This window comes from Octopus sinensis, linkage group LG8 (genome assembly GCF_006345805.1).
Source record: "Octopus sinensis linkage group LG8, ASM634580v1, whole genome shotgun sequence".
Classification (NCBI taxonomy): Eukaryota; Metazoa; Mollusca; class Cephalopoda; order Octopoda; family Octopodidae; genus Octopus; species Octopus sinensis.
Window position 1 is genome coordinate 8711945 of NC_043004.1, and position 16636 is coordinate 8728580.

Below are 16636 nucleotides of genomic sequence, written 5' to 3' on the forward strand. Positions count from 1 at the left end.
TTGCTCGAGTCCACTTAATTAGCAAAAATGAGTTGTTCCTGTTTTTCAAACGGGTCAGCCTCGTCACATTTTATGTCACGCTGAGTCTCCCTGAGAACTACATTAAGGGCACGCGTGTCTCTGGAATGCTCAGCCACTTGTGCGTTAATTTCACAAGCAGGATGATCTGCTGATCTGATCGACTGGAGCACTCATCGTCGCCACCGACGGAGTACCAGTTTCTCGAGACATCACAAATAATACTCTGTGTTCTACATGCCTGCACGTTACATATTTACGTGTGTAAAAACGAACCAAGAAATCTTAACAACTGTATACTAATTAACCTTTCTGAAACGGAAAAAAGTGAGATTTTCTTGAGTTAGCTGTATCTTTCAGAAAGTACACCTATCTTGTCTGTTTAAGAAAAGTTATTCAGCTAATAATATATTAGCTGGATCCACTAAACTGGTAAATCCAATTTGCATATATAATGCTTTGTTGGTAACTTAGTCAATTAATTAAATTTGAAAGAACTTAACTGCGGAATAGTGGGAAAAATTCTGCAATGCTTTGAACTACAATGTCTTTTAATCCTAGATCTTCTCTTCAAAGCTAACATCAATCTAAACGCCGGTCTTTATAACCTGCCAAAGACCACTGTTTGTCTTCACTCTTTCCTTCTCACTCTTACTCTCTCTCTCTCTCTCTATCTCTTTATTCCATTGGGTACACAGATGGTATGTTCAGTGTTCGCTGGGCTGATGCATTACTTCTTCTTGGCTGCATTCTCTTGGATGCTGATGGAAGCTGCCAAAATCCTCATCATGATTGTCCAGGTGTTCAAAACCGCTAAATCGAAGATGATTTATTACTATATATTTGGATATGGTGAGTAACGAACACACACACACACACGCACGCACGCACACACACACACACACACACACCACACACACCACACACACACACACACAACACACACACACACACACAACACACACGCACTCACACATACATATACCCTTCACATCAACTTCTCACACGTAAGCACAATGTTACACATCTTTCTATCCCTCCCTTTCTTCTTTCTTTCGTTTTTCCTTCCTTTCTTTCTCCTTGCCCGCTCTCTCTGTGTCTCTCTGTCTCTGTCTGTATGTCTGTCTGTCTGTCTCTCTCTCTCTCTCTCTCTCTCTCTATATATATATATATATATAATATATATATATATATATATGTGTGTGTGTGTGTGTACATATATGAATATATATACATACATACACGCTCATTAATTACACATATACACGGGGAAATATACACACATGCATATGCGTATATATCTGTAAAACAAAGACAAAAAATAAAAACTACACATACACACACACGCACACATACACATACACACACACACGCATACACATACACACACACATGACTGTGAACGGTAAACTATAAAGGTAGAGATAACCTTTTTGTTAATTCTATTTTAGGATTCCCCACTCTGGTTGTCAGTATTTCAGCCATCGTCAACTTGGACGGCTACGGAACAGACCGACAGTAAGTTCGAAGTATCCTTTCTTATCTTATTTACAGTGCTCTTTTGATCCTCTGATGCTTATTGCATTAGTAATACAGTATATTTTAAATTCATCATAAAACCAAAACTTACCATTGTTTCACTCTCTCTCGCTCTCTCTCTCCCTCACACACGCGCGCGCACATACACACACACACACACACACACACTCACACATATACACTCAGACGAATAGATGCACACGGTTGTGTGCCTCGACTGCTCAACCAACACACCAATTCACCCACATATTTACAAACAATGGGAACTCCTTTAGCTCAAAAGATTTTGTCGCTTTGTTAGCGACCGGCTTGGGCTCTCTTAAGAATTTTAATAAAACTCGACGAAAAAGACATACAAACAAATAGCTTTGTGGTTGTCTTCTATTGTCCACTTGCCAGAAAAAAAACATGGTGGTTGGAACATCACATTTTCAAGCAACTTTCACATCGTTCTATATATTTTCTCTCTTCAATTTCGCTACATAACAGAACTGAAGTGTCCTTGGCTTCGTGTACACTTGAGCTAACCATACCTACCTGGTTAAGTGGGCAAGTTCTGGATTCCTGAAATTACATTTTGAAGTGGACACCTACTTTTCAAGTTACTCTAGCAGCTATAAGAAACTTACACGGAACGTCTATTAAAGATATTATTGTTACTATGCCTATGTTGGAAATGCTAATCTGTCAAGGCTAGGACCTAAATCCATGCTCTTACAAGCGCTACCATAAACCAAAATAAAAATCTTACGTATATACACAAACTGTCTTCCAGCCCCACTTTCGTCTTCAAAAACTTTATACCCAATATTTGTAATAAGATATCTAATCTCAGCTCCTCCAAGAAAATACTCGATAAGGCAGCCCCACCCGCCACTATAATAACGCCCTATAATAATTTTGAAGAGAAAATAACTTCGACGATAAAAAGAAATAAGCTTTAAAAACAGACCTAGGAAGGTTATATTGTTCGTTACTTTGTGAATGATAAAACAAAAACGTAGGTAGAAAATTCCTTGGCTGATAGATAAGCATTTCTCGGGTAGCCATAGGTATAGCAAAATTCATAATAGACGATCAATAAAAGCTTCTTAATAACTGCTGCCCGAACAGGTGAAACATTATTATACGTAAATTACATCAGGCGCCCACACCAAAATGTAACTTTAGGAATTCAGATACTTGCCCACTTGGCAAGACATAGATGGTTCACTTAGCTCACTTGTATATGAAACCAAGGTTACCTCAGTTCCCCAAACAAAAGCGAAATTGAAAAGTTATATATATATGTAAAATATGAATATATGTATGTATGCATATGGGATATTCATCTATTCAAACGAATTACAAGAATTAATGCATTTGTTTCTTCTTTCGCAGTTGTTGGCTTTCCACAGAAGACTATTTTGTTTGGGCTTTCAACGGACCCGTGGCCTTTGTCTTGCTGGTGAGTTTTCTAACCTTCTATTTTTAGCCAGGGAAGAAAAGTCGGCACCCGTGCCCCCTTTTTTTTTAACCTAACATTTATAATTTAATCGTTAAACTTCATCATTGAACCCTAACCCAGTTAAACAAGCTAATAGTGCGGCCTCTGTGCTGTTAGTCGACCAGCTAGAAACCATAACCCCGCCGTCTTAACAAAAGGGGAAAGATTGCAACGGTCAATGTAACCCTAGCTATATAAAAAGATGGAATGGTCATGACTGGAGCGCTTCTGAACACAGGTCTGCTGAATCAAAGCTACCTTTGCATTAAACAACATGTAATGAAACTCTTTTCGCCATTATTACCTACGGTACATCATTTAAAAATAATGGACCATTTATCAGTTTTTAGTTTTACTATGATGACATGCAGGTTGAGAATGTAACTCCTTCTCTGAAACGATGGTCTCAGGGTTTCAAGAGACTTAGTGACCTGTCCAAGATAATAACAATGTTCTGAATTGAGCGACTATGATTCACGTACGGAATTTGTCTGCACACGTTTGAAGGAAATTTATGAAAATGAACAGAACAGATATTTGGTAAGACTTAGTGTAATACAGAATGTTGAGCTGTATGGTTACATTTATCCCCACTTCTAAGCGGACGTTGTCTTAGAAGACGATAGTGCGATATTTACAACGAGAGAACCTCTCCTATAGCTTTGTGGTGCGGAGAAGCTTTTCATTGTTTACATCGCTAGCGGTAGACAATCACATCAACTTCTGCTGCTTCCACCGCTACCAGATCACGTGATGTCGGCCTTCTTTGGCCTTGTCAATGAAGTGCTTAAACGCACCACAAAATGTATGAAAGTTTCTCTCGTGGAAAATATCGCAACATTGTGTGTTCTGACACAACTATCCATTTTAATTGGTAATACACCTTACCGTTTGGTATTGGCACTGCTTATGATAGATCGCTAGCCACTACACATTCTTTATTTTCTTTCCTTCTTTCTTTCTGTGTTCCTTTCTGTGGAAGAGCATAGGTTCGAAACGTTAAAGACTTTTTCACTTCCCGAGCGTTATACTAAGACATCTGTTATTGTCCACACACACCTGTCTTCGTCTATTGTTTTTTTGTTGTGAATTCTCCCTATATATATATATATATATATATATATATATATATATATATATATATATATATATATATATTATTCATACACACACACACATATATATATATATATATATATATATTATATATATATATATATATATTATGTATATTATATGTATATATATATATAGATGTATATATATAGCAACTGCTAGCCTCCACTGACCATTCAAAATACTACAATCATGGCACTCCCAAATTCTTCGTCTTCTTCCTCCCCTTCTCCTCCCCTTCTTCTTCTTCTTCCCTACCAAGAATTCACAACGACCTCGAACCCATAAGAGTAAACAAGAGAGACAGAGACAGGCAGAAACAAGGAAAATGCCACTTGTATTTGAACGCTATACAAATATTCTTTAAAAAAAACTTTTCTTTTAATTTTTCTAAATTTAATTATTTAATTGTTACAGTTGAAAAAGTCTCAATGACTGAAACCGGTACTGAAATGTTCTTTATAAAATTATTTTAGCATTTTCTATCTTGACTTGTTTTTCCATATATATATATAGTGAGAATTTACAAAAAAAAAACAACAACAAAAGATGAAGACAGGTGTGTAAACAGCAAACAAATGTATTAGTTTAACGCTCCGGAATTGAGAAAGTCTTTTACGTTTCGAGCCTACGCTCTTCGACAGAAAGGAACATAGAAATAAACAGGGAGAGAAAATAGAAAAGGTTTAGTGGCTAGCGATCCATCATGGCGAATATATATATATATATAATATATATATATATATATTAAACTGTGTATGCATGTGTGTTGTGTAAATATTAACAGACTTTCCGATGTAATATACTGTTTTGTTTCTAAATTGTTTACTCTTCTGCATTTAGGTGAATGCCATAATCCTGACCTATGCACTGATCACTATTTACCAACATTCTGGCTACGTCATTCCTGACGACATGGTAGGAACCATCGGGTGTGTATAAATATATATATATAAATAGAAAAATAGATATAGATATAGATCATGTTTTGTATCTACCGTAAATCGGTTTTATATTCTGTCACTTGAAGACGGAATGAGACTACTGGGCGCAGCTGTTTGGACGCTGACGACTTGGCACGGCGTGGCTAGACATTCAACCTGCTTGGCGATAATGCTTTTTGGCACTGGAGCCTAACATACACACTATTTTCCTCTCTCTCTATTTCTTTCACATACACACATACACACTCATCCTGCGAACAGAATAGATATATATATATATATATATATATATTATATATATATATATTATATATATATATACGGATAGAGAGAGTAAGGGAGAGAGAGAGAAAGAGAGTGAGGGGGAGATAAAGAGAAGGAGGGAGGGGAACGAGAGAGGGAGAGAGAAGAGAAAAAGAAAGAAAGAAGGAAAGAAAAAGGGGGAAAGAGGGAGAGGGAGAAGGAGAACAAGAGAAACATTAAAACGGGTAATGTCGAAAAAGTCAGCGTCGAATCAGCGATACCAAAGAAACGGCGCCAAAACTTGAATCTACTGTTCTCAGCTCGATATACTCTAAGGTCGACTTGCACTTTAAACTCCTGGGTTCGATAAAGCAAATAACAATTGATGATTAAACTTATATAACACTCCCATCTTAAATATGCGACATGACTGTAAGACAGAGATTATTATTATCATTTCTATGACGGATGGTCAACACGGTAGAGCTTGGACAAGATGTCTTGCCGCATTTAATTCATTGCCTTTGCATTGTGTGTTCAAATCCTTTTGATGTCAACGTCGTCTTTAATCTCTCCGGGTTCGATAAAGTTTAGTTCCAGTCAAGTACTGGAATCGATCAAATATCTTCCTCTCCTCAAAGTTGCAGTCCCTGAACGAAAATAAGAAACGGTTATTGTTGGTGTTGTTGTTGTTGTTGTTGTTATCATCGCAACTTTCAGGCATTCAGAAGTATTGCTTATTAATGTTATTTCTTAAAAAGAATAATTCATGTATTTACTTTGCCTCTCTTCTTCAGCGCTTGGGTCAAAGGTGCCCTCTCCCTCGAAGTTATCCTTGGTCTCACGTGGGTTTTTGGATTCTTCTACATGAACGAAGCTACTCTCGTCATCGCGTATATCTTCGCCATTCTAAACAGTCTACAAGGATTCTTCATCTACTGTTTCCACTGTCTTGGCAATAAACAGGTTGGTATATCGAGACGAATGCTTTCTCTGATTCGTATTTGAATAAAGTTTGAACTTGTGCATGTAAAATTGTACCACACACACACACACACACACACACACACACACGTATATAGGCGCAGGAGTGACTATGGTCAGCAGTCTGATTCCCAACCGCATGGTTCCCGGTTCAGCCCCACTGCATGGCACCTTAGGCAAGTGTCTACTGTAGCCTCGGGCGGACCAAAGCCTTGTGAGCGGATTTTGTACGCGGAAACTAAAAGAAGCCCATCATGTGTGTGTGACTCTGTGTGTGTGTGTGTGTGTGTGTGTGTGAGACCGATAGAATAAGTACTAGGGTCTATTCTTTCGACTAAAATTCTTGAAGGTGGTGCCCCAACATGGCCGCGGCCTGATGACTGAAACAAGGGAAAGATAAAGGATATCTACTGTGAGACTGTAATGCAGTCTACAAGACTAAGAATCAAAGTTAGGGATGGCAACTTTATACTAGGGGATGAGGGCCAAAAGATTGGAAAAAGTATGAGAAAAAGGGCCAGCACAGAACAGATTTCTTACTTAGAGGAACTACGTAACTTCTCAAATTTTAGAAGAGAGAATGGGATTGATCGAGTGGATCCAGCGAACTACCGGCTGTGAGTAGGAGATGACTGGCAGTGATAAGCAGCAGAAGTGTAATGATGAAACAGTAGACAGGAGAAGGGCGAGAGAGACAGAGATGAAGCTGGGTATGTTGTGTGAATGGGTGGAGAGTAGAGAGGCAGGCGTTGTGTATGAGATGGTATGACAGTGGAGAGGGTAGATGTTAACATAATAGGGAAAATAGGTCAATGGACGAAGGATGGATATATATATATATATATACATACATACATACATATATATGTATATACATATATATATACATATACATGAACTGTGATTATGTAGATAAGAAAAATATATTAGTCGAAACAATTTGTTGACCTTCTACGGTTTTTATAATTATTTATATAATAATATGTTATGTTCTATATTATATTCGTAATATTTAATGTAATATTGTAATATAAATAAATTATTGAATGTCTATAGTATACCTCTATATTTAGTTCATCTTTAGTATTGAATTATACCAATATTGTATATGGTATCCAACTGAAGTACCAGTGAATTGTTCTATATATATATATATATATATATATATATATATATATATATTATATATATATATATATGTATATATAATATGCATAGTTTAATTAGAGCTTGTTATTTACAATAAGTCACATTAATACAGAAAGAAAATGTAGTGTTCGTTGTGAGCCATATATATATATAATATAATTATAATATAATATAATATATATATATATATATATATTATATATATATATATATGTATATATATATATATATATATTATATATATATATGTATATATATATATATATATATATAGATATATATATATAATATATATATATTATATATATTAAATTAGAGATAAAACCACTACTAGGCAAATCAAACAGTGAAAATCATAAGCCAATGCATAGAAATAAAATTAATTAAAAAAATATATAAAAAATATAAAATATAAAATATAAAAATCCAATTAAAATATTTAAATTAAAGTTAAAAATTAAAAAATCATTTAAATTAATAATTTAAACTTATAAATTATATATATATATATATATATATATAATTTTATTTAATTATTTTTTTAATATATTTTTTATTAAAAAATTTTTTTTTTTATATTTTTATATTTATTTATTTATTTATTTATTTATTTTTTTATTTTTTATAAACTATCAAAAAGTATTAAAAGTTTAATAAGATAAAGAGTAAAAACACTACGATCGTTTCATGCCTGTAACCAATTCGAATAACAATAATTTAAATTCAATTAATAATTCGAGTTATGGTTACAGTCAATCTTCAGGTTAATTGTAATATTTTAATAAATAATCAAAAATATTTAAACAACATTTTTTAAGAAATAAATAATATAATAAATTTTCTTATAAAAAACTCTATTATCAAACTAGAAACTTAACGATTATGATAATGTCAAAACAACGATTATAATGTTAAATATTAATTTTAATTATTAAGTATTAATTTTTAAGGTAAGAAACCCGCCAATAATCTAATATCAGTAATAGTCAATATATATTACATAAATATTTTACAAAAAAAATGATTATTCATATTATTAAAAAGTAAAATTTAAATAATATATGAAATATAATATATAAAATATAAATAATATATAAATTATCAATGAAAATATATAAATGTATATAAATATATAATTAAAATCTAAATAATCTCTATAAATAAATATATATGCACATATAATAAAGACCTAATAAATTAATTTTTCATATTTAGAGATGAAATAGCTAATTTCAAAAGTACAAACGAACCATCTTAAACGAACGCTATAGTAAATTAACTATCTTTATCTCTTTGGCTAAATAATAACTTTCAAAAATCTTATCTTTAAAGTACTTAAAGAAATAATCAATTCGTAGTTATATAGTAACAAATAAATACTATAAATATATTTATCAATGGGAATAATGTAACTAGCAAATAACAATTTAAAAAGACAATATATAAGTTAAAATAATAATTATAAGAAATGTAAAACTACAATTAATGCTATTAATACACGTATATACATGAATCTAACTTATACAAACTCATATACTTGCTATCAAACAACATATCTATCGCTAAGTAAATTCTTACGGATAAACTTAAAGTTAATATCTAATAATTATATAGAAAAATACGATAATTGGATAAACAACGATATATACATAAAAAAACAATAATATTATACCATAAGACTTATAAATATTAAAATTTAAAGATCTTAAATATAAATATATACTTATCTTAGCGAGGTTTTGTAATGAACAAAAAAAAAATAATTAAATAAAATAATAATAATATATATATATATATCTATAATCTATAAGTTTAAATTATTCATTTAAATAATTTTTTAAATTTTTAACTTTAATTTAAATATTTTAATTGGATTTTTATATTTTATATTTTATATTTTTTATATATTTTTTTAATTAATTTTATTTCTATGTATTGGCTTATGATTTTCATTGTTATTTATACTATAAAATTAGATTTAATCCTAAATCTAATTTTTCCCTGTAAGTTTGGATTTACTCCCTAATATTAATATCATTATATATATATATATATATATTTTTATATATTTATATAATATAATTATATCATATATAATATAATATGATATTATATATTTACATCACCTTATATTTTTTCAGGTATGGAAAGAATACAAACGGCTTCTAAAGGTGAAAGAAAAGTCGACTTCTGGCACAAGTACCAAAACTGCTTCGGTTACGAGAAAACCGACTGATGCAGCAAATTACGAAATGGCGGCTCCGAACCACAACAAACAGTAACATTTATCTTCGGGCGCTAGATTTTCTACACATGAACATATGCATATATGTGTATATAAATATATACATAAGCACACATAATTATATATATGCACATGTGTATATATGTGTTATAGAAACATATAATATGCATATGTATATAATATATATATGAGTGTGTGTGGTTTTATTTTGGGAGTCACTTGAGGGCTCTCAAAGAACACAGAGTGGACAGACAGAAGTAATTTAAAACAACTAAAAGAAATATCCCATCTAAAACGGACAAAAATTTACCTTTTTCATTAAAAAAAACTTTTGTTTTCATTTTTTTCATTTTCAATTTTTTGTCTTCTGAGAATTGGATCGTACATATTGCAAAGAGAGAGAAAGCTATTTTGTTGCAGAGAATCAAAATCAAAATAAGCAAAGGTTTGCTTGACAAGCAACAAAATACCCACAAAATATAATCATAATATTATTATTATATAATGATTTCTAACGAAAACTGAAAGGAAAAAATATTCCAAACACATAAAAGTAATTTTTTTAAAAGAAAAACTTTATTACAAAAAAAAAACAAAAAAAAAAAATGAATACAAAGTACAAGGAGACTGCAATGCCACAAGGAAACAATTTTAACGAAAACTGAAAAAGAAAAAACCTGAAACGATAGAGATTTCTATCAACTTAGTTTTGACACAATGATGACGTTTTCATCAGGCAAAAATACTTCCTCCTTCAAATTGACTCCAACATGCAAATATGTGTGACATGTACATACTTACATACTTATATATATATATATATAATATATATATTGAAAACACGGACTAAATGCTTGTATACATTTATTACGCAAAAAAGACTTCACTTATCATTTAGTAATAACGAACAATGAATTTCCTTCTCTCACCATCGCTCTCCCTCCATTGTTTTCCTCATTCCCTCCTCTCCTCCTGTCTTTCCTAATACCTCTCCCCCGCCTTCACTCATACACACCCACAATCCTCTTTTTGCTTTATGAGAAGTCGAAACTATTATTATTATTATTATTATTTAGTATTATTATTATCATTATTATTAATCATTATATATATATATATATATATATATATATATATGCTTAACAGCGCAAGCAAGCAATCGCATTTGCTGTTACCACTATTATTATTATTAGTAGTAGTAGTAGTACTACTACCACTTACTCCTCCTACCACCACCAGTATCATTACCGCCTCCACCGGACATTCACCTGCATCTTGTTACCTTTAATTTAGTCATTAGTTAGAGGATGGAACCTTGAAATTTATTCCAGGTTTGTTGAATTTAAAAGATTTTTTTTGTTCACTCCTGTTTTATGTTCTCTGCTATTGCTTGGAAATATATTAGCGTTTGCATGTTAAGATTCCAGGTTTGTTACATAGGTGTGTGTGTGTGTGTGTGTGTGTTGTGTGTGTGCCTGAGTGCGCGTGTGCGTGCGTGCATATGTGAACAAGGGCCGGCTTTAGGATGTTCAAAACAAACCCAATTAGAACAACATCTGTTTGAACATTTTCTCCAAGTTTAACAAAGTACGAAGTCTGCTGATTGGATGGAAAAAAAAAAGTTGCATGATCTAAGCTTTATTTTTTAATTAATGGAATATATAAATGTAAATGGAATGATTCTAATGAATTGTGAGTGACGTTTACCAAAGTTTTGTTTTGTTTTAAAGAAACCAATGTTAATGTGTCGTAAGAAGACAATTGAAACATTTCAGGCAGGGCCAGTCTTCGGATATTTGTTAAACCGATTTTTGCAAACGTTGTTCATAATTATTCTCCTCCAATTCCAGTGATCCATTTAACAATGGTTTACCGTAGACCTATGGGACTCTATTTGCTTTCTATTAAAGCCGGAGTCCGCCTATCTGAAGCAATCAACTGAACCCAACCTAAAGCCGGCTTTAGAATGTGTTGATTAGGTGATGAGCTTGTTTTGTTCGTTTCTCAGATCTTCCATGTAACCTTGAATATCAATAAGCAGTTTTAAAACATTCGACTTACATTGTTTTGCTATCTTTTACTTTTGTGTATTTTTTTCCATGTGTGTGGGAGTGAGAGAGCGAAATATTCTTTTCTCTTTTATGGATAAAATTGAATGAACGTGTAAACGAGTACAGGTACGAATGGCAAGGTGAATAAATAAATGAATTTATAAGACAAAGATAGGAAATATCTCCAGCTGTGGCTGGCGGTAATAAAGCAAAAGGTAAGCTTCCGGCATGCTGCGACATCGATGCGGTTCCAGTTCTCGGTTGAAGTAAATTCACTTTCGTTACATTGCTAGTATCGACAAGAAAATACGATGAACGAATGTTCTTTTCCTTCTTGCATGAAGGTTTGGTGCCTAACCAAGCAACGAGCATCTGACGTCTATTTTCCAGTTATTGACCTTTTATCGGAAGTTTGCATCGACAGGATATCGATCCTATTAACTTTGCCCTCTGAATATCGGCTTCCGGATACCAGGTGAACCATAAAATGCAGCAACACCAATTGCCAATTCGAACTTTGAACCATGCAAAAGAACTCTACACATATACAAGAGAGGCTTTTTGAGATTTTAAAAATTCTTCCAAAGATGATTCGCCTCGCCGCTTTTCTGAAATCCTCATTTTATAGATGTCTACACATGTGATTATATGTATGTGTGTGTGCGTGTGTTTGTGTGTGCATATACATATACATACATATGTGTGTGTGTGTGTGTGTGTGTGTGAGAGAGAGAGAGAGGTGTACGAACAACAAGCAGGTATATTAATTTGACGTTCGGGAAGGTGAGAAAGTGTTTTACGTTTCGAACCTAAGCTCTTCAACAGAAAGGAATAAAAGAAAATAAACAGAGAAAAAAACTTGTGGATTTAGCGATCAAGCGTGATGGCTATACCTATATATATATATATATATATATAGTGATGTAAACGGTATAAATAGAACTCAAAATACGAGTATGTGTATATTTTTATCAATATTTAGCAGATGCTTCAGTCAATTATTAATATAAATATATATAGGCGCAAGCGTGGCTGTGTGGTGTGAAGCTTGCTTCCCAACCGCATGGCTTCGGGTTCAGTCCCACTGCGTGGAATCTTGGGAGAGTATGTTCTACTATAGCCTCGGGCCGACCAAAGCCTTGTGAGTGGATTTGGAAGGCGGAAACTGAAAGAAGCCCATATATATATATATTTGTGTGTCTGTGTTTGTCCCCGCCCACCCATCACCACTATCGCTTGACAACCGGTGCTGGTGTGTTTACGTCCCCGTAACTTAGCGGTTCGACAAAAACGTCCGATAGAATAAGTACTAGGCTTACAAAGAATAAGTCCTGGGGGCGATTTGTTCGACTAAAGGCAGTGCTCCAGCATGGCCGCAGTCAAATGACTGAAACAAGCAAAAGAATAAAAGACTCTAGATAGACTTATAGATAGATAGACAGACAGACTGATAATCGATCGATCGATCGATAGATAGATAGATAGATAGATAGTTGTGTGTGTGTATTATATGTATAAAAACATGAATGTAGATGTGGATATATTTATATGTGTATATTCGTGGTGTCTGGTAGGAGCCACAAAATCTCCATGAAATGCCATCCTAACTTTTCATACAAAAACGTAATGGATGGTTGAGGCTGAGTTGTCTGAAAAGATTATAATGTTGTGGCTGGAATGCCTTTAACAATTGGTTATCTTTGTCAAACCAAACCGTCGGTTAAACAACGACACCTTCGTAGGGAACCACCAAATCTTATATGGGGTGGGGGCGGTCTGTAGACTGGAATGTGAAATCTCGAATCAATCAGGGCGCAAGATATTGCTTGTTTCGGTCTTTGGACTGTGGCCATGCTGGGGCACCGCCTTGACGGCATTAGTCCAAACAATCCACAGTAATACCTGTTTTGTAAGTTTTGTACTTCGTCAATCGGTCTCTTTTGCCGAACCGTTAAGTTATAGAAACGGAAACAAACCAACAAGGGTTGTCAAGTAGTAGTGGAGAGACAAAGTAGCATACATACATACACTTGCATACATGTATGTATGATGGGTTTCCACGCAGTTTCCATCTTCTAAATGAATTTCCAAAGATAGGTCGGTCCGGGGCTATTATAGAAAGCACTTATCCAATATGCCGCGCAGAGGAATTGAACCTGAAACCACGTCGCTGCAAAGCAAGCTTTTGAAACTCACAGCTACGCATGCGCCTGTATACCCAATTAAAATATTAAGTAAACTATTACATTTCTCAAATATGATTCCCGGAAGCAGACACCATAAATAACCGGATGTTTTTCCAGTAACTCCATTTACGAGGGGCGTATGAAAAGTTGTTTTGAGCCTTCAAGGCCTTTGACCCTTGAAGTTTTGAACCTTTATCAGAAGTCTTGTACCATGTTTTGTTTATTTAAGGCTCAACACTTTTCATACACCCCTCCTATGTTCTTTTTAATAACTACACTACTTTTTTTGTCCCTATCCAAAACCTACGCACATCAATTCATTTCCTTATAAAATACTTTATTTAGTATATTTGCTTCAGATTTCTTTGTTGTTTATATTTAAATTCCTTAATAATGGTAGGGCAAACGCAGTGGAATAACTCCTCAGAGGAAATTTCTTCTGCAATGCTTGGTCTAATCCCAGACTTAAAGACTTGGGGACTGACATGTCTTATGGAAAGATATGTTTGTTCCAGTTCTTTTTTTTTACACCCGATCCATTGAATCAAGAATATGGCTGATTGTCTGTTCAGGAGAAGAAAGCCATGACATCAAAAAGTAAACTAAATGATGCTGAACTTTCATCTCGTTTACAAGAGGATGAAAGTTCTGCAACTTCTTTGCTGAATCCCCTACAAAAAAAGATTTGTCTAAAGGGATCAAACGTTTGTGCTGTACATAAAATCGCTCCTTCCATCAAATAGACGCTGCCTGAACAGAAGCATCGTGTACTACGCATTAGGTGTCAAAGTGATCGCATAGAAACACGAGATGGAGTGTTTTGCTCAAGAGCACAACATAGCGCCCGGTCCGAGAATCGAAATCGCGATCTTGAATGCAACGCCGTAACCACAACACCTCACTCATTCATAGAAAGGCAACTAATACATTTAGTATAATAACCGTATTGATATTTATGTTGCATATCACATGAATCGGCAGAGGTTCGTGCAGACGGTTCAGGAGGAGATAAGAGAGAATGTTAGAAACCTAGTTCCAACTTTACTGCATTCATAGATTCGATTCCAATAACAAATGTTTTCCATTTTTCACCTTTCCATGGATAGATAAAATTAGGCTCAAAGTGAGCCCAAAATTGCGAGTGCAGGCTGTTGGAATTTCGCTTCTTACCAGTGCTGACACTGTACAATCTTTTCCACTGACAAATCTGAGATCTTATAGTTACACAAGAAATTTATTTAGTATTTACTCTAAAAACGTTAGTGATTTCTAACAATATAAAATATGGAGTAAAGAACCCACGTCTTAGCTGTTACTGGTTTTATTTATTGGCGAAAAAATGAAAGTCAAAGTCGACAGCCGACGGATTTGAACACAGATCGCAAGGAGGATTAACTAAGTAACCTCTCTTGTCTTAGTCGTCTACACCTCCATCATGATAATGATGATGATAATGATAAGGACGTTTTCTATTGGGTGAAGGCCATATATATATATATATATATATATGTTACTATATACAAAATTTTCTAACATTTTTCTAACATAACGACTTAAATATATTCTTTAACCTTATAACACAAGCCTTCTGTAGTTTTTTTCCCTCTTTTTTATTTTTTATACATCCAACCACGTGCTTTCACACACCAAATCTCTCACCTATATATTTATATATATATGAGAAATATTAATTGAATCGACACCAGTGCTTAATTTATCGACTCCTGAAAGGGGAAAGAAACAGTTCGACAATTGAACAAAGGAAATAGAAAGAAGAAATGAAAGCCATTTTGTCCGATGATGCACCATTTCAGCAACTATTGAAGAAAAGATGCAGTTGATGAAATCCTCGTTCTCAGCACCAGACTAGAAGTAAAATAGCTTAGTCGTTGCTTGCAAGCGAGTAGGATCTGATTGTTTCTACTAAGTTTTTGCACCTTGTTTCAGGTACGTTTGTAACCGCGGACAAACATACCCTCTTCTTGATCCACCCTCTCCCTTGATCATGCGGCAAGTCCAGGATGCAATAGATGAGCGGGGCTGTATCAGCAGCACTAGGCTTGTACTTCGTTTCAGCTGACTAAACTGAAGCGACATGAAATGATACGCCACGCGGTCTGGGAATTGAACCCATAACCTTACGATCGAGAGCCCCAACACTCTGCTCACTAGGCCACGTATCTTCACAAACCAGGGATGAAATCATTTATCAATATTAGAAAAATGAATGAAAGCAAACTCAACCTGGGCGGGATTTGAATTCAATAGGATAATGGACAGTGATCGTTAAAGTACTAACCATTGAATACCTGATTGTCTCTCTGTCATATTCTGTTTTTAGGATGCAGTTACAGCTGGGGTCCTCGGAAATAAAAATGCTTAAATGTCTGCTTTGAAATAATTTCGTCATATTGTGATCGCCGATTAAAGAAAATCTTCTGTCAATTGTTTTGAATGCGATCAGAGGATGGTTTAACCGGTCAGCAGTTTTTCTCAAAGAAGTAGTTCTGAATATTCAGATGTGACCCATTCACCGTATTTACTCGTGTTTAAGTCGCATTGAGTTTAACTGAAAGGAAAACATTTTGTATTATGATTTGAGACTAAAGTAAAGGTAAAATTCGTCGTGACTCTTCTCTGTCTCAGCTCCAGTCCTTACCATAAACGATTTCTTC

At 34.0% G+C, this 16636-nt stretch overlaps 1 protein-coding gene across 4 annotated transcripts in view; it reads left to right on the forward strand.

Moving 5' to 3' along the window:
* The window catches only part of LOC115214950 (adhesion G protein-coupled receptor L3), a 98342-nt gene extending 86562 nt beyond the window's left edge, over positions 1-11780 (forward strand). For all 4 annotated transcript variants that reach the window (XM_036505255.1, XM_036505254.1, XM_036505257.1 and 1 more), the window contains 6 exons: positions 717-870; positions 1470-1536; positions 2938-3004; positions 5003-5091; positions 6144-6312; positions 9621-11780. In XM_036505255.1, the coding sequence (XP_036361148.1) occupies positions 717-870; positions 1470-1536; positions 2938-3004; positions 5003-5091; positions 6144-6312; positions 9621-9761 (687 nt within the window). In that variant the 3' untranslated portion in view covers positions 9762-11780. The remainder of the gene's footprint in view (positions 1-716; positions 871-1469; positions 1537-2937; positions 3005-5002; positions 5092-6143; positions 6313-9620) is intronic.
* The last annotated feature ends 4856 nt before the right edge of the window (positions 11781-16636 follow it).